The sequence below is a fragment of the Ambystoma mexicanum genome, chromosome 5p, assembly GCF_040938575.1.
Source record: "Ambystoma mexicanum isolate Mex_15411 chromosome 5p, UKY_AmexF1_1, whole genome shotgun sequence".
In the NCBI taxonomy this organism is placed as follows: Eukaryota; Metazoa; Chordata; class Amphibia; order Caudata; family Ambystomatidae; genus Ambystoma; species Ambystoma mexicanum.
In genome coordinates this window covers 191286789-191311494 of record NC_090930.1, presented here as the reverse complement: position 1 = coordinate 191311494, position 24706 = coordinate 191286789, and the positions used below count along the sequence as shown (strand labels likewise).

The following is a 24706-nucleotide window of genomic DNA, read 5'->3' as shown; positions in this document are numbered from 1 at the left end:
GGCTTATCGCTATCAATGGGTCCATTTTAAACCTTAGCCGTGTCGCGTACATCCGCATACGTCATTACGTTACCCGGCCGTACATTGCGGGTACTTTCTTCTACTCCATTCGGCCCGTCGCGTTGTTCTTGCCATGTTCTGCTCCTAAAACTATGGATTGATATGCACTAATGTTATGTTCATTACTTCACTCTGACAGCCTAAAAACATCGGCGTTCGAGAACCAAGTCTTTTTTGTATAATGTCTGGCTAGTTACATTATCTTTTCCCTCTGTTTAACCAGTGGGTGTTCATTAGTGTTCGTTATTTCACTCCGACAGCCTGAAAACATCAGCGTTAAAGAACCAGGTCTTTTTTTGTATAATGTCTGGCTGGTTACCTTCTCTTTTCCGTCTGTTTAACCGGTGGATGGGGAAAACGATCGCCAATACTAATTTACATTTTTCTGGGCTATCGCATTTCTTTTACTCCCTTTTTGTATACAACGATACCGCAATCGGTGGATGTAGTTGGATTTCTTTATTCTACTCTCTCGTCAAGACCTAAAACCAAGCATTCTAGGCAAACTATGCCTAAATGATGTGTGTATATATCATGTATCATATGTTGTGACTAAACTATAGGCTTCATGTACCATGTATTTTATACATGTACAACCTTCATAATGAAAAATGGGGAAACATTTCTGCAGTAAAATGTCAATCCATGTAATAACATGTCAAAAAGCAAGAATGTTAGCTCACGCTGAACTGTGAATTTACATATGCCAAATAGTTGATGAGCAACACTAGTGAAAGAAAATGGGAAACAAACCTGAACACTGATTGTAACATGATAGAAACTGGGTTTCTGCCATCTGCACGTTTCAGAAACGACATCCGATTTGTTGAAATGCTGCATCATGTCTAGTCATAGGGGATGTACTAAATTTCAGCACTCGCTCTGAGATATGATTGATCAAACAAAGAGACCATAATATCTTTTCACCTTGAATTGTGTTTGAGGCACACATTTATACGAGCTGCAGTTCTCTATACAAAGCATAGGGCAGGGGTGGCGAGGCCGTCATATACAGCAATGTTTGTGATAACTCAAATATTATAATCCTAGATGTTTGCTGGTCTCATCTACTTATAGTAAAAGCCCAGATGTATGCTTGGGCAGCCTCTACTGGGCATGACGGCATCGGACAAACACACAGAATGTTCCCCTAAAGGGAGCTATTGCATTAGGATATACAGTGGTCCAATGCACATAGCTTCGTCAATCACAGTGGTCCAATTTGCATAGCTTCATCTGTTGTCAACGCTAGAGGGATCTGTAGGCTTAGTATATATAATGGTCCTACCGTGTCAAAAAAAACCTGCACTTTGACCCGTGTACATGGCCCTTTACAATAGTTTTCAATAATTGACTCTAGACCTAGGATTTTTAGTCTACTAAGTTGAAAGCCTTTTTGCATTAAGACATCAAGCCATGATCTTGCAGGTGTTTTTTGCCAAGAGCTGTCAAGTGAGCTGCCCAACCTTGTGACATTATAAGTTGAGCAACATCCTTTGATGCTTCCAATCTAGTCTGGGGCGAGTAGACTGGGCCAGAATAGTATCAACATCTAAGATGGTGCTTGGCATGCAGGATCCATAGTTTCGAGAGTGATGGTCTGATTCCAGCATTGATAAATATTTGATTTGTCACTTGAACTGGGATTTGCAAGCATGTAGTATGGACCAGGGTTACAGGGTATTGAGCAGCAGTTTAGTTTCTGGTACATTTGCCTCATCAGCATAGTTCAGGAGTATATTGTAAGTCATTTTATTAAACCAATATGACCATGTGTGTTTTTTTTTCTGTGCAGTTTGATGGTCTTTCTTTATACAAGTAATGTATCACTGGGAAGTGGTTTTCTAAAATATAAGTATTGCCCCTTCTTCCGACGTTGGAATCTGATTTTAAAAACCTCTTCTCTGAACTTGTATTAGCTCTGAAACAACCTCCTTACATTCCTGTCCCTTTGTTCAGTGCTATGAAAATTACAGCACTGAACAAAGGGACAGGAATGTAAGGAGGTTGTTTCATAGCACATTATTCAAATTGCCCTTGCTAACAAGTCAACCAAATATAGTAAATAATCTAGCTATATATATATAAAACACTTGGGTATGTTTCCATACTCAACTGATGCAATGTATCAGTATTAGGTTGCCCACTGCTGTCCAAATGACAAAGTGCACCTCTGTATGCCCTTCCACTTCAACAACAGCTATAATTATAACAAACAGAATGAGCACAGTTCTACATGGTCTCCTCCACCGTCCACTATCGCAAACATTCGGAATCATTTCAAGTTACTTCTTTCCACCCCCACTTCTCTTCACATAGGGCAAGGCAGTTCCAATGTGAATGAACAGTTAATTACTGACTCAACACATCATTCTCTAAAGGGCAAAAAGCTGTATGACGAATGCCTCCTCATGAGCTAAAACTGAAAGTAGGTGCTGCAATTATGCTATTCCGAAATCTTATTACATCACAGGGACTCTGTACTGCAAAAATTGAGACGCATAATGGTCAACATAGCCACATCATAAAGGCCCGTTTAATTGATGGATTGAGCTTAGATACTGTTCTTACACCGTGCATACCTCTCATTTCATCTGATACAAATATGCCTTCGAATTCAAAAGAAGACAGTTTCCTATTGTTTAGCTTTTTCAATGTTTAGCCTTTTCAATGACCATTAATAAGTCACAGGGACATACGCCCCCTTTATTTAAGAAGGGAGACAGAAGTGACCCTATGAATTAACGACCAATATTGATCTTCCAGATATTCTAGAACGACAATGTTACGCCAGGAACAACTAGTCTGATACATTTCATGACCTATTAAAATAGCAGGCCCATTTAATCTGGCCATCACCACTTTAAAAAACATTAAAAAAATGAGTCATGTTTACAAATTAAGATATTCAGTTGATTCTTTTTTTTTTTAATGTATATCCTAGTCTGTCTCTTGTTGACAAATGAATACTATTCTCTATTTCTTTGCCTAGTTTAACTGCAGGGCCATTTCTGCTACTGATTTTGACATTCTTGCCTTATTCTCCCTAATTGCGTAAGTCTTCAAAGGGTCCGCCTTAACAATTATAAATTAATCTCACATTCTCTACTGTATTAATATGTCTGACCTGTGCAGATACCCAGAATAGCTGTTCGATGAAGGACTTGTGCAGCACAATCCACTTTAGATTTTGAGTTGAACTGCCAAATATATTAAAATATGTGGTCAGTGTACTCTATTGTAATGTAGTAGTCATTTATACAGCACCTTTTTCCCCATTTGTATGGCCTCGAAGCGCTTTGTGGTAGGAACGCCCTCGGGACCGAAGTCCAAGTGTGGGAAAATTCTCAGAGGATGCTTAAAATGTATGCTCATTTGGCCAAGATTAGGACTTAGGGGGGCTGGCTAGGCACCAGTAAGTAACCCAAGAGGTCAGGCATGTGGACAGGTGCTGAGGGTGGTCATGACAGAGCGCTAGTGCAGGAGAGATTGTTGAAATCTGCTCACACGTTCAACTGCTTTGCCTCACACACTAAAAATTCCATAAACTCCTCACACACTAAAAATTCCATAAACTGCTTATGAGCACCCTCTACAAATACAAGTACCCCCCCTCCCCTTTACCTTGACTGGTCCAGACCATTGCTTCACAATCTTGTACAATCCACATTTTTGTTCATTTCTGAGACCACCGACCCCCATCCTGGTTTATCAACCATCTTCTGTGATGTGCTGGCCCACTATATATTTTTGGCCTAAAATTGATTTACTGACCTAATGATCCCTATAGTTCATTGTAGCCCTTTAACTAGTTAGACCTTTTTCATTAGATGATTCTGCTTTTGAACTTCTAAAGTTTAAAATCCTTAATTCCACCATCTGGCAATTATTTCTAGTATGTTCTCCTTGAAATTGGACAAGAGGCTAGAACATTACCCATCATTAAATATGCACATCTATGTTCCTGCACTGTGGGGGAAATAAAATCCAATAGATCCCCTTTCTCAATTAGAAAACGAACCTCTTCTTTTTTCAAGCGGGTAGATGGATGAATGGTCCTCATGCTCTGATGTGTATCTGGATGGGTGGATGGTTCTCATGCACTGATGCATAGATGGATGGTCCTCATGCACTGATGCATAGATGGATGGATGGATGAATGGTCCTTATGCTCTGATGTGTATCTGGATGGGTGGATGGTTCTCATGCACTGATGAATAGATGGATGGTCCTCATGCACTGATGCATAGATGGATGGTCCTCATGCACTGATGCATAGATGGATGGATGGATGAATGGTCCTCATGCTCTGATGTGTATCTGGATGGGTGGATGGTTCTCGTGCACTGATGCATAGATGGATGGTCCTCATGCACTGATGCATAGATGGATGGATGGATGAATGGTCCTCATGCTCTGATGCGTAGATGGATGTCATCATGCTCTGATGTGTAGATGGATGGTCGTCATGCTTTGATGTGTAGATGGATGGATGGTCGTCATGCTTTGATGTGTAGATGGCTGGATGGTCCTCATGCTCTGATGTGTATCTGGATGGGTGGATGGTTCTCATGCACTGATGCATAGATGGATGGATGGATGGATGGATGAATGGTCCTCATGCTCTGATGTGTATCTGGATGGGTGGATGGTTCTCATGCACTGATGCATAGATGGATGCATAGATGGATGGTCCTCATGCACCAATGCATAGATGGATGGATGGATGGATGAATGGTCCTCGTGCTCTGATGCGTGGATGGATGGATGGATGGATGGATGGTCCTCATGCTCGGATGTGTAGCTGGATGGGTGGATGGTCCTCATGCACTGATGCAGAGATGGATGGTCCTCATGCACTGATGCATAGATGGATGCATAGATGGATGGTCCTCATGCACTGATGCATAGATGGATGGTCCTCATGCACTGATGCATGGATGGATGGATGAATGGTCCTCATGCTCTGATGTGTATCTGGATGGGTGGATGGTTCTCATGCACTGATGCATAGATGGATGGTCCTCATGCACTGATGCATAGATGGATGGATTGATGAATGGTCCTCATGCTCTGATGCGTAGATGGATGTCATCGTGCTCTGATGTGTAGATGGATGGTCGTCATGCTTTGATGTGTAGATGGATGGATGGTCATCATGCTTTGATGTGTAGATGGATGGATGGTCGTCATGATTTGATGTGTAGATGGCTGGATGGTCCTCATGCTCTGATGTGTATCTGGATGGGTGGATGGTTCTCATGCACGGATGGATGGATGGATGGATGGATGGATGGATGAATGGTCCTCATGCTCTGATGTGTATCTGGATGGGTGGATGGTTCTCATGCACTGATGCATAGATGGATGGTCCTCATGCACTGATGCATAGATGGATGAATGGATGGTCCTCATGCTCTGATGTGTAGATGGATTGTCGTCCTGCTTTGATGTGTAGATGGATGGATGGTCATCATGCTTTGATGTGTATCTGGATGGGTGGATGGTTCTCATGCACTGATGCATAGATGGATGGGCCTCATGCACCAATGCATAGATGGATGGATGGATGAATGGTCCTCGTGTTCTGATGTGTAGCTGGATGGGTGGATGGTCCTCATGCACTGATGCATAGATGGATGGTCCTCATGCACTGATGTGTAGATGGATGGTCAACCTGCTTTGATGTGTAGATGGATGAATGGTCCTCATGCTCTGATGCGTGGATGGATGGATGGTCCTCATGCTCGGATGTGTAGCTGGATGGGTGGATGGTCCTCATGCACTGATGCATAGATGGATGGTCCTCATGCACTGATGCATAGATGGATGGTCCTCATGCACTGATGCATAGATGGATGGTCCTCATGCACTGATGCATGGATGGATGGATGAATGGTCCTCATGCTCTGATGTGTATCTGGATGGGTGGATGGTTCTCATGCACTGATGCATAGATGGATGGTCCTCATGCACTGATGCATAGATGGATGGATGGATGAATGGTCCTCATGCTCTGATGCGTAGATGGATGTCATCATGCTCTGATGTGTAGATGGATGGTCGTCATGCTTTGATGTGTAGATGGATAGATGGTCATCATGCTTTGATGTGTAGATGGATGGATGGTCGTCATGATTTGATGTGTAGATGGCTGGATGGTCCTCATGCTCTGATGTGTATCTGGATGGGTGGATGGTTCTCATGCACTGATGGATGGATGGATGGATGGATGGATGGATGGATGGATGAATGGTCCTCATGCTCTGATGTGTATCTGGATGGGTGGATGGTTCTCATGCACTGATGCATAGATGGATGGTCCTCATGCACTGATGCATAGATGGATGAATGGATGGTCCTCATGCTCTGATGTGTAGATGGATTGTCGTCCTGCTTTGATGTGTAGATGGATGGATGGTCATCATGCTTTGATGTGTAGATGGCTGGATGGTCCTCATGCTCTGATGTGTATCTGGATGGGTGGATGGTTCTCATGCACTGATGCATAGATGGATGGGCCTCATGCACCAATGCATAGATGGATGGATGGATGGATGAATGGTCCTCGTGTTCTGATGTGTAGCTGGATGGGTGGATGGTCCTCATGCACTGATGCATAGATGGATGGTCCTCATGCACTGATGTGTAGATGGATGGTCAACCTGCTTTGATGTGTAGATGGATGAATGGTCCTCATGCTCTGATGCGTGGATGGATGGATGGATGGATGGATGGTCCTCATGCTCGGATGTGTAGCTGGATGGGTGGATGGTCCTCATGCACTGATGCATAGATAGATGGATGGTCCTCATGCACTGATGTGTAGATGGATGGATGGGTGGATGGTCCTCATGCACTGATGCATAGATGGATGGTCCTCATGCATTGATGTGTAGATGGATGAATGGTCCTCATGCTCGGATGGATGGATGGATGGATGGATGGTCCTCATGCACTGATGTATCTGTGAAAAGTGCTGCTCATGTGTAGTAAAGCACCCCCTCTGTGGCACAGCCCCTTGTGACTCTGGAAGGTGTATCCTTGCCCGGGCGCATCTGTGCGTTTGCATATTCTCCTAGCCCCAAGGTGCAGAGCAGCCATCTTCCCTCCCCACAGATACCCACTAGGCATTTTCTTCCACAAACAAAAAACGTCTTTTATGGTGTTTAAAAGTGTGAATTTTGCCTTCCCGCAGGATTTTAGGAAACTGTTTTTACTTATTTTGTTTTTACTCATTTGGTATTAATTAAAATATATCTCCCATAACTTTCAGTTCGAATATCTGCTATATAATGAATTTGATTGCCTATCGCCATCCAGTGTCTCTTGGTGTATTTGCTGCCCTGAGATTATTGCCTAATAATTAATGGAAAGTACATTGTTTGCATAAATGTATTGCGATCTTGCATCAGATTGTGGAGAATGCAGATTTCTCTTCTATTTCTTGCTTATGTATCTGGTTCTTTTCTTGTCTGACACAAAGACTTTCTTTGTTCTCCCTTTCCATATAGGAGGCTGTGAGGGCTGCTGAAGATGTCCGATAGTGTGGATACGGACGAGAAACCTCCGGCTCCGCCCCTGAGAATGAACAGTAACAACCGTGACTCTTCCATATTGAACCACGGCTCCAAACCACTCCCGATGGCCCCAGAAGAGAAGAATAAAAAAGCCAGATTGCGTTCCATCTTCCCAGGAGGAGGGGATAAAAGTAAAGTATCAGTCCGAGGCACTGCACATGGCTCAGGCTTAGTTTTTGTATGTTTGCATTAACTACTTTGGTTCAAGGATGTGGATTTAGAAGTTGGCATCCCCTCATTTTCATGAGGGCTTACCCCAAGGAAAAAATGTTGAGTCATGGGTGCTTGTCCATGCTCCATTATTGAAGAATTCACAGAGGCAAATGGGTCGCTCAGCCCCCACACCAAATCCTACCTGCCCCCCCTATCTAATGGTGGGGAGTCTCAAAGGTTTTTCACTTTGCAATTTTACAGCAAGCAATGGTATTTATGTCCAAATATGGTGGTCAGCTGTCCATGAAGAATCCTGTTACTGCAGTTGCTGGGCACATTCCTGCTGTGTTCTTTTTGCTATATAATGCTTCAATACACCCTTCAATGTTGCTTGCTATGGAGCTGTGGTAGAGTGATGTCTAATTTTCATAGGGACTCGCTGTGGGGAAAGCCTTTTGAATTATATATCATGTGATTTCATGTTTGAATGTCCTCCTCCCCATCAACCCGAAGTTCGCCCAGCGTTTCTACTTTTCAGGAAGGACCTCAAAACCAACCTCTTCAAGGAATGGCTCCTACCGAATGCATAGGTCCACACACACACACTCCCCTCCTAACCTGAGACTGGGGGATCTGCTCCCCCCTGTTTTCTCCCGTAGTTGCGTGCTGATCCCTTCCTGCCAAATTGACCACCCCCTCCCCATTGTCATCTGCCAGATCCTTTGTATCTCTGCTGCACTCGTGGTGTTCTTCCCCCATTACTTCTAAATCGCTCTGTTGCTTCCCGAAGCCAGGTTTACACTCAATAGATGGTGATGATGATTTAAAAACATCCTACACCTCAACGTTGTTTCCCCCCCACTCTGCAAAACCCTTAATGAAGTTGGCGGTGCTCCTAAAGATGGAGCCTGCTGAGGAATTGGATCCTCTGATGGTCATCCCAAATTAAATACTTTCTGACCACCTGCTACATTTCTGCTGCTAAGAAGCGTTTTCCAATGTGGGCCTTCTTACTGATGAAACCTATGCCTTTAGTTACATGGCGAATCAAGGCAAATGGCAGCAGGCCCGTTGGATTACAGATAACCACCCATTTGGAAGTTGTGTATTTTAGGACAACAGATCGGCCATCTTGCACTGTCTGAAATGTGGTTTTGCTTAAAATTAACTTTGTTTTTTGTTGTTATTTTCATTGAGGTTCTGTCCTCTGGCAATATTTGCAATCTGTGCAGCTGTCTGTGCTCCATTAATGCTGTGCTCGTTTAGGCTATGATGGGCTTCTTAAAGTATATAGGTAACACTTTTTAAAAATAATAAGAGGGAAAAAGGAGATGTAAAAACAGATGAGTTTCCATTTCTTTTTGGGGAGAGAGTGAGCGGTTATTCATCTCATTTTTGTGTCGTCGGAACTGTTTTTTCAGTGTGGGTGTGTTTACCTGTTGTAGAAAAATTAAAACCTGAACTAAGTGGAAAAAAGAACAGTCGCAGGGCAAAAAACACAAAACGGCATACATGGAAACATGTTACTTTATAACCAAAATTAATAAATAAATGGCTAAATTAAAGAATAAAATCCAGCTCAAGATCCACCAATCAAATTTTGGGGAACAAGCAGAAGCTGGAGATCGTGTCAGCATGTATTTTTCTTATGATTTAAATTCTTAATTCACAACGAATTCTGTTAGAAAATACACGGTCAGGTCACAAATGCTATTCTTAGAAAGAGAATGGCCATGGGGACTATTGTGGCATGTTGAAAAATACAAATCATCAAGTTGGCTGCAGAGTTGCAGTCTGTGGCAGTCACTCCAAACTTTTCTCCAGAGACAGGAGTCTCTCTACTGTGTCTACTTGCATATGTGGGAGGACCCATAAAACCCCCACCCAGCCGCGGAGCGGCCGCGGAGTTGGCTGCAGAGTTGCAGTCTGTGGCAGTCTGTGCACGTCTGAAACAAAGGAAATGGCGGCACCATCAGTGAACGCCACCTCCACAGCCATAACCACGGACCGAGACCCTAAGGACACACAGGAGGGTCACCTGCTTCGAAGCGCGTATTCACGCCCCGCTGTAGAAAAAAACCTACAACAACACACCGTACAATCCCATTCTATGCCGGGCCCACCTCATAAACATTCAAAAATCTTTTCGGGCTCAACCGCAATTGCCCGTTGGAAACAGGACTCCCTAGAAAAACCTGGGCCTAGCATTTCAAAACCAGAAACAACTCACCAAAAGTCAGGTTCAGGGGAGACAGAGGACCCGAACCGGCGGACATCAGAGGTTGTGCCTCTGGCGCCAGACCCGTCAAACATGGACCTTGAGGGCGACCTGTCGGCGTACCAGTGCCTGCGCCAACGAGCTCCGCCCCCGGCGGACACTAGCGGCTGCCAACCGCGGTCTCGCCTGCGACTCCCACCCCCCCCAGCCCCGGGACCCGATGGCCTCCGGAGGGAGGATCGAGGATCGAGAGCGCGGGGAGGGGCCCGCTTTGGTAGGGACCGTGGGTCGTGCGCCGCGAAGCGACCTGGAGGACGAGCGAAGCTCGGCTCCCTCGGCAACGGCCTCCCCGGAAATGGCCCTAAGCGAGGCGGAGCACCCGCGGGTCTTTCTGGGGGAGGGGCCGACTTTCAGTGCCCACCCCACGGCAGGAAGTGACGCACAGTGGGGAGGGCACGACGGCCAAAAGGCCACATCCATCGCCGAAGAGGACGCCCAATCATCTTGGCCAACACGAAATGGCCAAATAGACTCCTCAGTAGAGCCTAGAAGCTCTGAAAGCCATGCAGAAAAAATTAAGGAAAAACAATTCACTAATGCATCAACACAAAAAAAACCAAGTGTTCCCAAGCAAGTCACCAAAAACTTTTCCTCATCACCCAGCAGACGAGCACAGAGATCAGGGAATATAGGAAATGAAGAGCAGGCCTCAGCCCTGGAAGAGTCTTCGCCACCACCGCCCGCACCCTTGGCGGGCTCGAAAAACAAAAAAAAACGCACTAGGAAAGAGACGGAGTCTTCTGATATTGGAAACGTAAGATCCACCCGGAAGAAAGTTCCCTCAAAAACTACAAAAAAACACAAAAAAGTACAACCAGATCTCATACGTTAAAAAATCAAAAAAACGGCCCAGTAACAAAAAATCACTGGGGCCTGAAACCAACAAAACCATCGGTCGCCACCCTCGTAACTGACTTCTTCCATGCTTTTGCGCCAGAGCCTCACTCTAGGCAAGCGGACCTTACCGACGAGGAAATATTGGAGGCAATAAAAACGTGCCAACCACCAGAAAAAGCGAGAAAAATATTCGTCCCGACAAACGCGTGTGTTCAACATCTTAACCTCGCAAACGATATTCAACCTGCTTCTCCCTTGAAACAGGCCCTACAGGCGAAACCAGCAAAGCAAATAGACCCGACTCTACATCAAATATCGGGTACCCTGTATACATCTAAGAGGAAAGACACGCCGAAACAAACCACAGACTTCATCCAAGCCATCGTTCACACAGAAAAGCTCGTTGGCACGACGAAATCAGCCCTACCTAAGGAAAACCCGGCTCTGGCATTTAGCAAAGCCTTACAGCCAGCCAGTGAAGATCTCTTACAGTCAAATCAACCTAAACCAAACACCCTATCCGAAATTTTAGAACAGACAGGGCCTCAACCTCCGCAAGACCCACCCTCCGAATCACGAAAGCAAACCCCCCCGCAATCTGACCATGAGTATGAAACGCCCTCAAACAAAGCAGTAGCGACCAGCAAAACCAAGGAACGGCCGACTCGCATTAGGCAAGACGGAGTTCTCCCCGCCTTCCCCTCAAAATCACACCTACCTGGGCGACTCAGTGGCGGCCTTCCTGATCTTCCTCCATCGCCCATATTAAGACGGATCTTAAACGAGTCTAGTATACTCTCGCCTGCTCCTAAACAAGGCCCCCCACCCCAGGGTCCGCAAACGGAGCCTGCTTCGCAACATAAGAGAGACCTTCTTCCAATAATGTCAGCTATCACCATTGCAATGAATCCGTTCATCAAATTATACGAAGGCATCAACGAAAATCTGAAAGACAACTCAGCTATCCAAGCTACAATGCTCTCGAAACTAACTTTTCTGGAAGGTTACATCACCGCCTTAGATGACAAATTCAAAACCCTAAAGCTAGCTTCAGAAACTGGCCATAAAGGCACGGCAAACCTGCCCATCCCATCTTGCGCGGTGGAAAAACTGAGAGTCAAAACTTCCCCAGCCCAACATTCATTTCCACCCCCCGGTACTCTCCCCAACAATCAACTGGCCGCCGGTCTTCCAATTCCTGAACCACAAGAGGTGATTGACATCACAGAAAAAACAGTAAATGCTTTGCTCCCTTCGAATAAGACAGCGAGCGAGCCAGATCTCTCTTACCCTTTGTTTACAGGCACGAGATGGGAAAAAAAAAAAACAATCCCTGTAGAGGGAAACCCGAAACCCAGAATCAAACCTCAGCAACGCGATTAAACTCATGGTCAGCAAAACAGAAAGAAAAAACAAAACCCTTGGCCCGGAGTCCGGCCGCAATCCAACCAACCCAAAAAGCCTCTCCTAGATCATTAGAAGATGAGGTTCTGATGAATATTTCCCAACACCTCGAAGACATCGAAGACCCACCACCTGAAAATAATGAGAAAACGCCTTAACTACTACAGCTGCAGTCTATTTCAACTAAAGTAGATCAAATCGCAAAAAAAGAAAACCCAAAAGAATTGTCAGAAGAGGACTCTCCATACTACTTTACCACCTTGGAAGAGCGCAGGAAACTCCTCCATTGTCGGAAACCTGCTACATCTCGTAGCCCAACGAGCTCTAGAGTGGTGTCATTCACTTATCCTCCAGTTCGCGAGGGGTTAACTCGTAAAAAGCTAGCCTCTAGCAATCAACTCAGTCCACAGGAAGCATGACAATTTCAGGACCTCTATCAAAAGTCCAAAGAAAATACACACTCAGAATCAAGAAAATCTGACAAGAGGGGGCAACATTTGCGGTCCCACTTTATTTCAAGGACTGAACAATACCGGAAAAGACATGACTCCACAGGGGAGTCCCCGATCAAGCTTGAACAACATGCTGAAAACGACGACGACATCATACTGAATAGAAGAGGGATCCTCACGCTATTCAGCCTGATACCGACCCTCCGGAAGATCAAGTCCACCGATCTAAAAATCATTGACCCATACCATTCGAATGAAAGAGCGAAAGCCTATATTTACCCAACCTCGAAGCACATAAGGTCGAAAATTGTGGACGCAACAAGCGACCTGGCTGCATTGGGCTATATAGTGCAAAGAGATCCTCAAAAGGGGCACAACAGGGAAAAAACCATCTCAGATAAAAAAATCGGCCCGAAAGCTCAAAATCTCTGGCAAAGAGCCAAAAGTGGAGTCACAAAGACTCTCAGGGCTAACTCGAACAGTGGTAAATTTACCCCCAAAGCTACCTGAGAGCCATCGAGAACTTAAACTCGCCACCCCTAGGAGCGACAAGCCGAACGAGTCCACAGAAGCGACGTCCTCGAAGCCTCAACAACCAAAAGTAGATCGACCTAACTTGACTAAGACTGTGTCTATGGCAGAAAACAACAGGTCGAACACCAGAGCCCAAACAGAAAGTGCCTCTACAGTCTCAAAATCAACCGCAAAACTACAGGAGCTGTGGGCCTGGCTCCCTAAGGCCCTATCACAAGGGTCTAAACCCAAATAGCAATTCGCAGGCCACCCTGTAGAGCCCCAGGGAAAACGGAACGTCAACCGGCTCATATCATCACTAAATTTCTGCTCATGGAACACGAGAGGTCACTTACATCTCACCACAACGGGCGATGCAAACTCATCTGTCTTCAAGAGACCTGGTTTAGAAAAAACCCAGCAATGGATGGGTATGACATAATTCTGGCCCCTGCCAACAAAGGACCCTTAGGTCGGCCAACTTCAGGTCTTCTTTTGGCCTGCCGTCAGGGAATCGGGTTGACCCTCAAGTCAACCCTTCAAGAAAATCTGTCAATCCTAGCAGTACTATGCGAATGGTCTGAAAAACCCCTCTCCAATCCATCGCAAATAGTGGTGATTAACACCTACTGGAACCCGGCGGCAATAAACCACCAGTCTTACCTCTTAATGATGGAAAACCTGATCGATGAAATCCAAGCAACACGTCAGGTCTCCTCAATCATCATCTGTGGCGACCTGAACGCCAATTGTTCTAGAGAATTGCGAACACTGGATGCATCCTCGCAAACTACAACAGCATTGAAAAGAGGTATCCTATGGTCCTCCTTGATGTCATCTAGAAAATTCGAAAATCTGAATTTCGCCTTCCCAAATAAAAACCGTCTGCCAACTTGGGAACAAGGCCCACTAAAGGCGACCATTGATTACATCTATGTATCCAGACCTCTTTTGAACAAAGTCCAATCCTTCGAAGTCCGACAGACTACAGCCAGCGACCATAATCAGCTGACAATGTCGTTGGTAAACCATCACAAGGCGCCCGAACCCTATACCTTGGAAGTGGAATCAAACGCCCGTGGAAACCGTTTAAACCTGACAACCCGAGCGGTTAAAACTCTGCTGGCAAATTACACCGGGGAAGATAGACCCAAGGGCGTAAAGAGTCTTGATTACGTACCTCTGCTGTTAAAACACCGAACGAACGCAAAACAGAAAATCTCTGTCCACGCACCCCCAAAGCACGCTTATGATTCCACTCTGGTGGCCAAACGAAGGGAGCTGCGAAAACTCAAAAGACAATTAGGAAACGACTTGTCAAATAAAGAAAAATTAAAAGCGGCAACCGCAACCTATAAATCATGGGTGAAAGAACATTGTTACCGTCTATACCAACAAGACGCTGAAAATATGTTAAAAGCCATCAATGGTAACAAAGCCAAAGAATTTTGGTCTTTGTTGAAATCCACAGTGCCTTCAACGAACAACACCACAATCAACGCCTTGCCGGAGCACAAATGGATCACGCATTTCTCCTCTGTCTTCCGAGCCCCAGCTCAAATCATCCGTCGGGATCCTACAGCCCAGAAGCCAGCCTGGATCCAACTGAATGACCGACAAGAAATTAGCAATCATATAAAAAAACTGAAGATCTCCAGCTGTGGGCCCAGATGGGATCTCAAACATCGATCTGAAAAACAACTGCCAGGAATGGGCAACACTGTTAGCCTCCATCTTTCAGAAATGTGCTGAGCAGCAATCTCTGCCGCCGTCCTGGACAAAAGCTATCATCGTCCCCATCTATAAAAAGGGGGCCATCACCGACCCCCGAAACTATCGCCCTATCGCGCTGTTGGATTGCATCGGCAAAGTCTTTGGAAGCTTACTCTTGAACCGTCTTCAATCCTGGGCTGTAACAGCCCCGTGCAATGACAACTACCAATCGGGCTTCAAGAAAAATACGGGCACGATGGCGAACATCTTAGCGATCAGCACCCTAAAAAGCAAAGTCTGGGAAAAAAAATCACGAATTTTCATTGCCTTCATCGATCTAACGCAGGCTTTTGACCTCGTCGACAGACACCGCTTATGGGAAAAACTGGAGAGATGGAGTTGCCCACAAGTAATACTCCAACCAATCAAAGCTCTCCACACGGATACTTCCCTCAGGGTTCGACTTTCCCAAAGAGGTGATCTGTCAGTCGAAATCCAGACCGGGCGAGGGGTAAAACAGGGATGCCCGCTAGCACCTGCCTTGTTTCTTGCATACCTCGGAGACTACGGCGACTCAGTAGACCTGGAGCATACGTTTCCGCCGTCTCTAGCATCCTCAAAAATAAGCTACCTTTTGTATGCTGACGATCTAATCCTCCTGGACCAGACCCAGATCGGCCTCCAGAGACAACTAACAAATCTCCTGAGCTACACAGCCGAAAACAACTTATAAATAAACCAAGAAAAAACTAAAATAATGATTCTGGAAGGAGGACGGAAGAAAAATAAATCCTCTGAAAAATTCAAATGGTACCTAGAGGGTAAAGAGATTGAGTCGGTCCCAGACTATAAATACCTAGGCGTCCAGATCGACTCCTCAAAAAACAAAACATCTATGCAGTTTGCTTTGGAAGTAAAGTTGGAGAAATTAGCCTCACAAGCAAAGGCAATCGATACAAAATTTGGTAAATTCTCGTGTATCCCTGTAATAGACTTTTACAAGAAAAAAGTCGTTCCTTCAATTACCTATGGAGCAGAGGCCATGCCAACAATTCCGGAAAGAACTTGGCAAAAACTGGAGAGCAAGTTCTGGAAATCAGTCCTGAGTCTACCAAAGTCTACATCTATCGCTGCAATCCGCCAGGAATTAAGTCTATTGTCACTAATAGCAATAGTAAACCTAAACTCACTTAGGTTATTCAGGAAATGCATTACGGCCGACAGCGAGCAAATCTTTGGCCTATTAAACAAAACTACAAAACGACAAAGTCAAAATGCTAAAAACCTGGAAAAACAAAATTACGTCCATCTTAGAATCAGTGACGTGCACGGAAGCTGACCTCATCACAAACCCTCTGAGAGTTTATAAGAAACTCAAAGAACTAGACTGGATCCAGACCCAAGACCTAGTCATCAAAAACAAACTCCTTCTCCATCTTCCCCCCTTGCTCTCTAAATTAAACAAGCCGATGCAATACCTTCGAAAATTCCCAAATAGGAGAGCAAGAAACTACATGTTAAGAATCCGGCTAAATCTGCTGGAAACAAACGAGATCCTGAATATTCGAGGCCTCTCTGACTCTAACATATGCCGTCTGTGCAACGTCGAAACTGAATCCATCAGGCATCTACTGACCTCATGCCCAGAAACCTTAGTCTTAAGATCAGCCTACATAAAGCACTTTAGCCCAGAAGAATACGGGTGGGATGAAGTCACCTGCTGGAATAGACTGATAGGTGGGGACCGAAACTGCTGGTTACTGGCTTCAACCAAAATACTGCAATTCACCATGCAGAGGATAGAGTGCAAACGGCCCCATCCTCCGTAAAACCATTGGACTCTTTCTGGGCTACCCCTGTGCAAGTCACCCTCTCGTCTCTTCCCTTCTTTTCTTTTGTAAAGTTCTAAATGAACACATACAAATAAAAATAAAAAAAATAAAAAAATCATCAAAAGCAATATTCAGAACACTGGAATGTTTTTTTAAAAAAAATGCAACAAAAAAATCAAAACACTACTTAAAGAAATAATGCGCTGTGCAGCAAAGCGAAGTAATTGCTGTCCCTCCGTTTGTTTGTCTATAAAATGTCGTCCCACAGAATATTGTTCAATGGAACGATGCTCTTCAGAATATTGTGCCACGAACTACATCAATGTAGTAATCTGATTTGTTCTCAATACCTATAACATGTTTCACAGTTTTCCAAATCGATCCTGCAAGCACATTAAACAGTTAAGTCTGTATTCGTGTGCCGTTCACGTCAGAATTCTTGCTAATCCGCAGCTGCAACCTAAAAAAGAAATAAAAGAAAACATTGAAATGTAGTTTGTTTATTTGAGAAATCATTATTTTAGAATTAGTGGGTTTGCTTGGGCATGACTTGGGGAAAATGTCAATCCAGCACAGTAACTAAAGTTCCTCATTACAATCTTAGAAAAGTGTTGGTACTGACTGTTCTCTTAAGTGCTTTTTCTTGCACAATAAAAAGCTATTTTTTTGCAAGTTTTGCTGCATACTACGGGAGGATAGCTCAGTGGCAACGTGCTTCCCTTGGAAGCAAGACGACACGAAGCAATACAGGTTCGATCCCCGGGTCCACGCTTAGAAAGCTCTGGCTATTAAGCGCGTTATAAATAACCTATGAAATCAAATACACTATGTATGTATACGGTTATAAATCTAGATAGCTGTTTTATATTGAGAATAAAAGTGAACGTGTTTCACAATTGGTGAATTTACCTACAGTAATTCTACCTGCTTGGGCTTCACCGCCGCATGGTGCGGAGAGTGAACACACTGACAGCTACTGCATGTGACATGCATTACTTGGCTGGATGATCACACCTGTCGCTGTACTACACCGTTTTCAAAAGACAAGCGTCATCATGCGACAGGCAGATTTCCATGCAAAATATGAACACAGCAGTGAGCAGTGAAATTCCAGTCTTCTAATCACCATATATGTTTTCTCCTATTCAACTCTGCCGCAGAGGTTTCACAGTTCATTCAGTTGGCCATTCCATCAAACTGTAGCACAGTTTGCATTTGCTGGGTATTGCCAATCGTTGGCATCATTCCATTTGGCAACATGGTGTAATGAAATAATACATGTTCATGTAATGGTTTATGCTGGACTCCTCCCACTGCTACAGTTGGTTTCCATTGCCCAACTCCTTGGTACCCAATTTGCCAGTCGAAGAAGGATCCGGGATGTTAACCTCTGGCTGCAGGATGCTCCGAAATCTAAAGATGTACTCAACTCGTGGAGCCCTCTTTCCCTTGCAACTGATCCTTGCCATGGCCGCCTTCAGTAGCTGATTTGAAAGGCTGTGCAATCCCCAGGGAAATGGGTGCTGGAAAATCCAATGGCTCAGGCTTGCTTAAGTTTGTGTTGTGTTGTGTAGTGGACAGATGAATTCCTTGTGGGTGTATAGTTTGTATATACGTGGTACTCTCTCTGTGGCAGAATGACTACTGCTCTGCAGGAGTACAGGGATGAGTAGCGGCTAAAGCACCTACTCAAGCCTACACTACTACTAGCACGGCAGGTATCCAAATCATGGAGTTGAACCTATGCACAGCCCGACATGTATACCTCTGTGGCCAATGTGGGTTAAAGTGCGAGCTGATCCGCTTTAGTTCTATCTTTCAGAAATAGGGGAATGTCAAATAAAGGTTCTCTGAAAATAAACAAACTTTAATAAAACAATTGATGCAAACAAAACTAGCTAAATGCATTGAAAGCCCCCTCCTATAAAGGAAACGCAGCATTCAGAACTTTGGTATGAAAGGGCACTCTACGTTTATAAGCAGGGGTCTTCAGGCAAGAGACCTGGAAACAAATTGAATACTTCAAGTCAATGGGCCTCATTACGGGTCCGGAGTAATCTTGCTGCTGCTACCGCCGGGTTGCTGCCGAACCCGTAAAGAATTGCCATCGCCTGACTTTCTGGTGCCACTGGGCTATTACAAGTCCGGCGGCCGGGAAGTCAGCCAGCAGTAATTTTGTTAATTCCCATTCCCATGGAGTCCTGTAGGTCTCTATGGGAGTGGGGACACGGAAGCAGCGGCACTGTTGGTGCTTCAATGACGGCTATGTTTACTGTGACCGATGCACCCGGCAGTGTCCGACCTGTCGGGTACAGCGGCTGTGGCAGGCAAACCTGTTGTTTGCCGGTCCTGAAACAAGGGTGCCAATGAGCTTACAGGCACCCTTATATTTCCATACCAGCAAACTTGGCATGAAGCCCAATGTCTTTGGAATAGGGCTTCAAAGTAACTATGACTTCCAAAAGTGGGCCCGGGGACAGGACATCTTCACTGTACCTTTTTAAATCTCGTCTTTGTTGCTCAACTACTTCGAACTGGGTTTTTATGTTCTTTTGGTTCAAAGGTGCAGGCTCTCATTGGTTCGAGACAGCATTTGAGATTGTTGAGATGATGGCTTCCAATGTTTTGGGCAGTTTTGGGTTGAGTCAGCGTTCTGGATGGGCGAGTCGATGATTTCCAGCAGTAGAGTCTGCGCTCAAGTAGAGGTGTGCTAAAATAGATGGTGCTAAAAGAGCAACATATGTTCATGCCACTTAAAAGGACATGGATTTGGAGGCCCATTCACAAAGTTTGGTTGCCCACAATGCACAGGTTTCTGACTCGCAAAGGAATCCCTCCACCTCCGGACAACCTATACATAGGAGCAGAGCGCTCACCTGGCTCTTGCATATTGATTTGGATGGAGGTCTAAGCGGGCATATGGCCTTCATTTTTTGGGACGCAGACATCCAGAGGATGGTCCCTAAAAGGCCAGTCTCAATCATTTCAGTGCCTGCTGCCATATTTCCTTCTTACTATTTTATTGGACGAGCGATGTAGGATGTACAGCAGTGCTCTGGATAAAATGAGACTGCACAGATGTGGGGCTCTGGTGACCAATTCCAAAGTCACCCCTGGACTAGTTTCATTCACCTGCCCAAGCTATTATTTTGCCCTGGTCAATGCTGCCCATTGCACCCTTCAAGGGCAGGGCATCTAGTCATGAACAAGGTATCCTGGAACATTGGGGTTGACTACTTGCCCCGCCCACCGTAGCACAAATGTTAACTGGAATTCCCACAGTTGTCACTTGGCTTCTCCCATGTTATGTAATTTGCACAAATGTTATCTCGTATTTATGAATCATAATTTATGGTGCCTTAATCCAATGTGCTGTATGTAACCGAGAGACAAAGGTACTAGGAATGAATGGATGGATGACAAAATGTGGACATTGGCTAGACCGTCTCATTTGCTAAAGTATAAACCAGTGAAAAGCAATGTTTTGTTTCTGGTCAGAAATTGATCTGGAAGGCAGAAGTCTGAGATGGATGAAAAGAGGAACAGAATTCCAGGAAAATGGTGCAAGAAGGAATAGCAAGTAAAAGGGAGATCGGAAGGGGAAAGGCAATGTGATTCTAAAGTAGATGAAGAAAGAAGGGAACTAAATGTGAATGTGTGGAGGGGGAGGTGCGATGATACCTAGAAATGCCGTGCAAAGGAATTTGTCAATAATCCATTGAGCAAGTTGAATACCATGGAATTGGTGAAAACGTGCAAAAAAGAGCAAGGCAGGGGGATTGCAAATAATGCCATCATGTTCTGATGCAACTGATGAGCAGGGAATTGGGCTCTCCGTCGTGCAAGGACAGGGTTACAGCAATCTGGGCATGAGAGAAACTGATTTTAAGAGAAATTGAACAGATTCGAGGCCCTGGAAAGTGCAAATATTTATTTGTGATCATTTGGTAGCTTCTTAGAAGGGAGACCTCATCACTAAGGCAATTTCTGCAGTTTCAATATGCAGATGCTTTACTCCACCGCAATCTCGTGGAATGCAGATCAAGCCATTTATGATGGATTTGGGGGACGAGGGCTTCTCTAAGAGTGATGTTTTCAGGCTCTTCTTGGAGTGTAGCAAAGCGGAGGATCTATGATCGGGGCTCGTGCCACTCCAGACACCACAGCCAGGTGCTGTGGTGGATGCAGTTGTGTTGGCATGATTTCATTGTGGTTCTGACTTTTAGATTGCAGGCTGCTGTATTTTAGGGGCTTCTGGCTGGAGGGCATTATGGGCCGATGTCCAGGGCTATGAACATCATACACACAGTTATGAATTTGGTCCTTGAGTAGAGTTTCATTAGTGTAGACCTACAATTACCATCAAGTGGAGTGACTAAGACATATTGACTATCATACCAATGTTCTGAGCACTAGAGGAGAAGTGGTTTGATAGCAGCAAGAAGGTCTTCAAAGTGGTCACAAAAGAGAAGACCTGAGTGGTAAAGGAAGCGGCTCGCAGTCTTTAAAGGATCGATGAAGAGGAAGCAGGAACAGCCACTAAACAGTAAAGACGGCGAGAATGGAGCGAATCGGAACAAGAGGAAAAAGGAAACGAAATCTAGATTCTTGATCACCAAAAAGGGCGTATTCTCTTTGCTAGGGAAGTAGTGCAATGAATGTGAGAAATTCTCGCATCAGAAAGGCATGTGTTTAATCGACTGACTACATCCATATCGAACCTTGTCGAGCAGAAGGCAAGGAACTGCCATTTGTAAAGGTTCTTTTCTAAATGATGGCATTGAGAAAGATTGTGTATGCATGCAGCGTTGCACAGGTAAATGCTGAGACTACATTGGCAGGTTCGGCGTTGCAGGTGTCCCAGACTTTGCCTGCTGGGCCGTCAGCCTGGAGTATAGTGCTGATCATCCTTCAGCCTGACTTCCGGACCACGCACTGGTACTATGGGGCTTGATGAAAATTGTTCTGCATTGCTGGTTTCTTGATTAGATTTGATTGTTTTCTTAAAGGGATCTTGATGAACCCTTTAAATTGAATTTTCAGCACAATACTTAGAAATTGACAAGATGGGAAAAGCTGTAATTGCTTTTGGCAATAGATGTTTGTAGATATGAAAAGGATACAACATCGTAATGCATGAAAGATTGAGCGTGAAAATTAAAACGGCAGCATATAACGGATGCAAATTAAATGTTTTGTATTTTCTAAGTTCTGCATTGGCATAACCGTTGGCTCGCTGGGTTGACAAAAAAATCTGATCTTCTAGTTGCGCCAATTTGAGTTTTTCTAAAAACAGCAATGTATGTCTTTTTTTTTTTTTTACTCTTCCATGCCTATTTCATATGTACATTGAAAATGTTTAGGCCCACAATTAATTTGAGTCCAAATGTCACCATTTTGTCCAGCCAGAAAGAAAAGACCACGTTTTTGTTTTGTGCAGAAACTAATTTTTGATTGAAATACACCTGGAAAAAATGTTTTTGTGTAACAAATAACTTGAATCACAAAAAAATGAGCAGTTTGCTTGCTATTCGCTAATATCAGTGTGCTTCGAAAACAGCAGTATTTGCTTTGAGCAAAATAACACATGTATTTGATTTTTAACTGTAGCAGAGCGACCTAATCAAGGCCTGTTTATGGCGCCTTTCTATAAAAAAGTGATGACTCCATGCTTTCTTCTAAGCTATACAATGTAGCTTTGGATTTATGACTGGCCTTGCCTGCTTCCTGACTTCCTTCCAATGCCCATCACAACCACTTTGAAAACTATTGCAGGCGGCGTGAGGAAACACTGGGATCCCGCTTACCACTAAAAGAAGTTTTAAAAGGAAAAATCAATCTGCATTAGCAAAATGATAGGCAGGGATCTCCTGTCATGGAGGAAATGTTTGGCACACATGTCAACAGCTGATCAGTTCTCAAAAGCCGAGGAAGGAGCTACGTGCTCCGGTCATCAGTGGGGGAGGGGGGGTGTGGGGGCGGTAGAGGGAGAGGTTTCCTCCTGTTAAGCTACTGGTATGGCCTAGGTTTAATCAGTCACTATTGCCCGGTGTCTTGGCACTGAACACGCGAGGGTCTTGAAAGCTCGATGGAATGCAAGAAGAGTCTCAATGAGGCAAAGCTTAGAGTGAAGAGAAATCCTTATCCATTCCTTTATGTTGCCTGCCATTCAGTGGCAATTCCAGTAGTGGTGGGGCCAGAAGTGCTCCACACTTTTGTCTTGACACGCACAATGTGACGCAAGTTGGGCAAAGGAGGGCTGATTTGGAAGAGACCATGGGTGAAGGTTTCAAGGGGAGGAGGTAGAATTAATGAGGATGTAGCCCAGTTTGAGTAAAGGCAAAGCGAAGGAGTGGGATTAGATTCAGAAAAAAACAATGGAGCGTGGTCTCTTGCAGCTCTGGTGGATCTGCAATGGGAAGTGGGTTCAGGGTTTGTTAGTGGGCTTGAGGGGGAGAAGAGCAAGAGAGCTTTGATGTGCTGTTGGCAGCTTCAGTTCGGAGAAATGGGACACTGAGCGTTGGTGTGTTTTTCGGGCGGTAGCCGCCCTATCGTGTTGAGGTGTGGTTGGGTATGGTTTGGTTTCATGTTGGGTGTTGTAAAGTGCGTATGGGTTGGTATAGTTGTGTTTAGTTCAGAGTTTGAGGGTGAGTTTGCAGAATAGTGAGTCTTGAGTATGGTTGGTTAGTAGCCATACATTTCCCACCCCCAACAATCCATCCAGGTGTGACACATTAATCTTCCCAACAATTTATCTAAGTGCACTACATTTCCCATCCCCAACAATCCATCCAGGCGCAACACATTAATGCTCCCAACAATCCATCCAAGTGCGATACAACCCCACACCAGCAATCCATCCAGGTGTGACACAATAATGTTCCCAATAATCCATGTAAGTGTGATCCATTTCCTACCCCCGGCAGTCCAGCTAAGTATGATACATCTCCGTCCCTAACCATTCATTGAAGCGAGACACACTTTCCATCCTCGGCACTCCATCCAAGTGCACTACACTTCTCCACCAGCCCATCCACGCATGATGCATCTCCTATCAACTGCAATCCATCCCGGTGTAGCACACTCCTTGCCGTTAAATAATCTCAGTGTGATACAATTCCTCTCCCCAACTGTGTGCATTTTACATCCAACACCCCTCCCCCGCCCCCCGGTCCGACTCAGTCAACCCATCCTGATATGAGTTAGATAGTGCCTGTCTCAGAGCGTGACAAGGATCATAAGGTTTTGCTATGCTATTAGAACAGATACTAAGCTACCGGCTAAGTGTGGAAGATGCTATTTTACAAAGTTAGGTTACATGCAGGGCAAGCCTAGTGTGCTAAATGCTGGTAGGCATTCTCTGCTAAATGCTGGTAGGCATATGATAGCAGGTGATTGAACTAGGGCCCATTTCTGGATTACACTAGTGGTTGTGTTCCCTGCTCTCCGGGAGGATTTCTTGTGCTGTATCTTGCCTGGTTTAGCGCATTGGATTTTGTTGTTGAGGTAGGTCCTTTTGCTCGGTGTCGCTTCATGTCTGGTGTGTTCAGGCATGGATACTGAAGTTTTCTGAATTTTAGATGTTCCTCCGTAGTTCGTATTTCTTTTGGTAGAGAGTTCCAGAGTTTTACGGCTATGCAAGATGTAAGAGAAGGCTGATCCTCCATGTTGCTTTTCTTGTGTAGAATTTCGGTTCTAGGCAGAGGTGGTTGCTGGATCGGAGTGTTCTTGCTGGTTTGTAGATGGTGATTTTGTTTTGTATGTATTCACCACAGTGAAGAAGCAATGTGTCCAGAAAACTTTTTTGGGTTGCTTATTTCGCCTCAACCTGCCCTCAACTGACTACTGATGCAATCACACATTGAGATTCCTTTGTATAAAAAA

The 24706-nt window shown here is 44.7% G+C and overlaps 1 protein-coding gene across 4 annotated transcripts in view; it reads left to right on the top strand.

Annotated features, from left to right (window-relative positions):
* PAK3 (p21 (RAC1) activated kinase 3) overlaps window positions 1–24706 on the top strand; it is a 460078-nt gene that overhangs the window by 226258 nt on the left and 209114 nt on the right. For all 4 annotated transcript variants that reach the window (XM_069612611.1, XM_069612610.1, XM_069612609.1 and 1 more), the window contains exon 2: window positions 7575–7771. In XM_069612611.1, the coding sequence (XP_069468712.1) occupies window positions 7597–7771 (175 nt within the window). In that variant the 5' untranslated portion in view covers window positions 7575–7596. The remainder of the gene's footprint in view (window positions 1–7574; window positions 7772–24706) is intronic.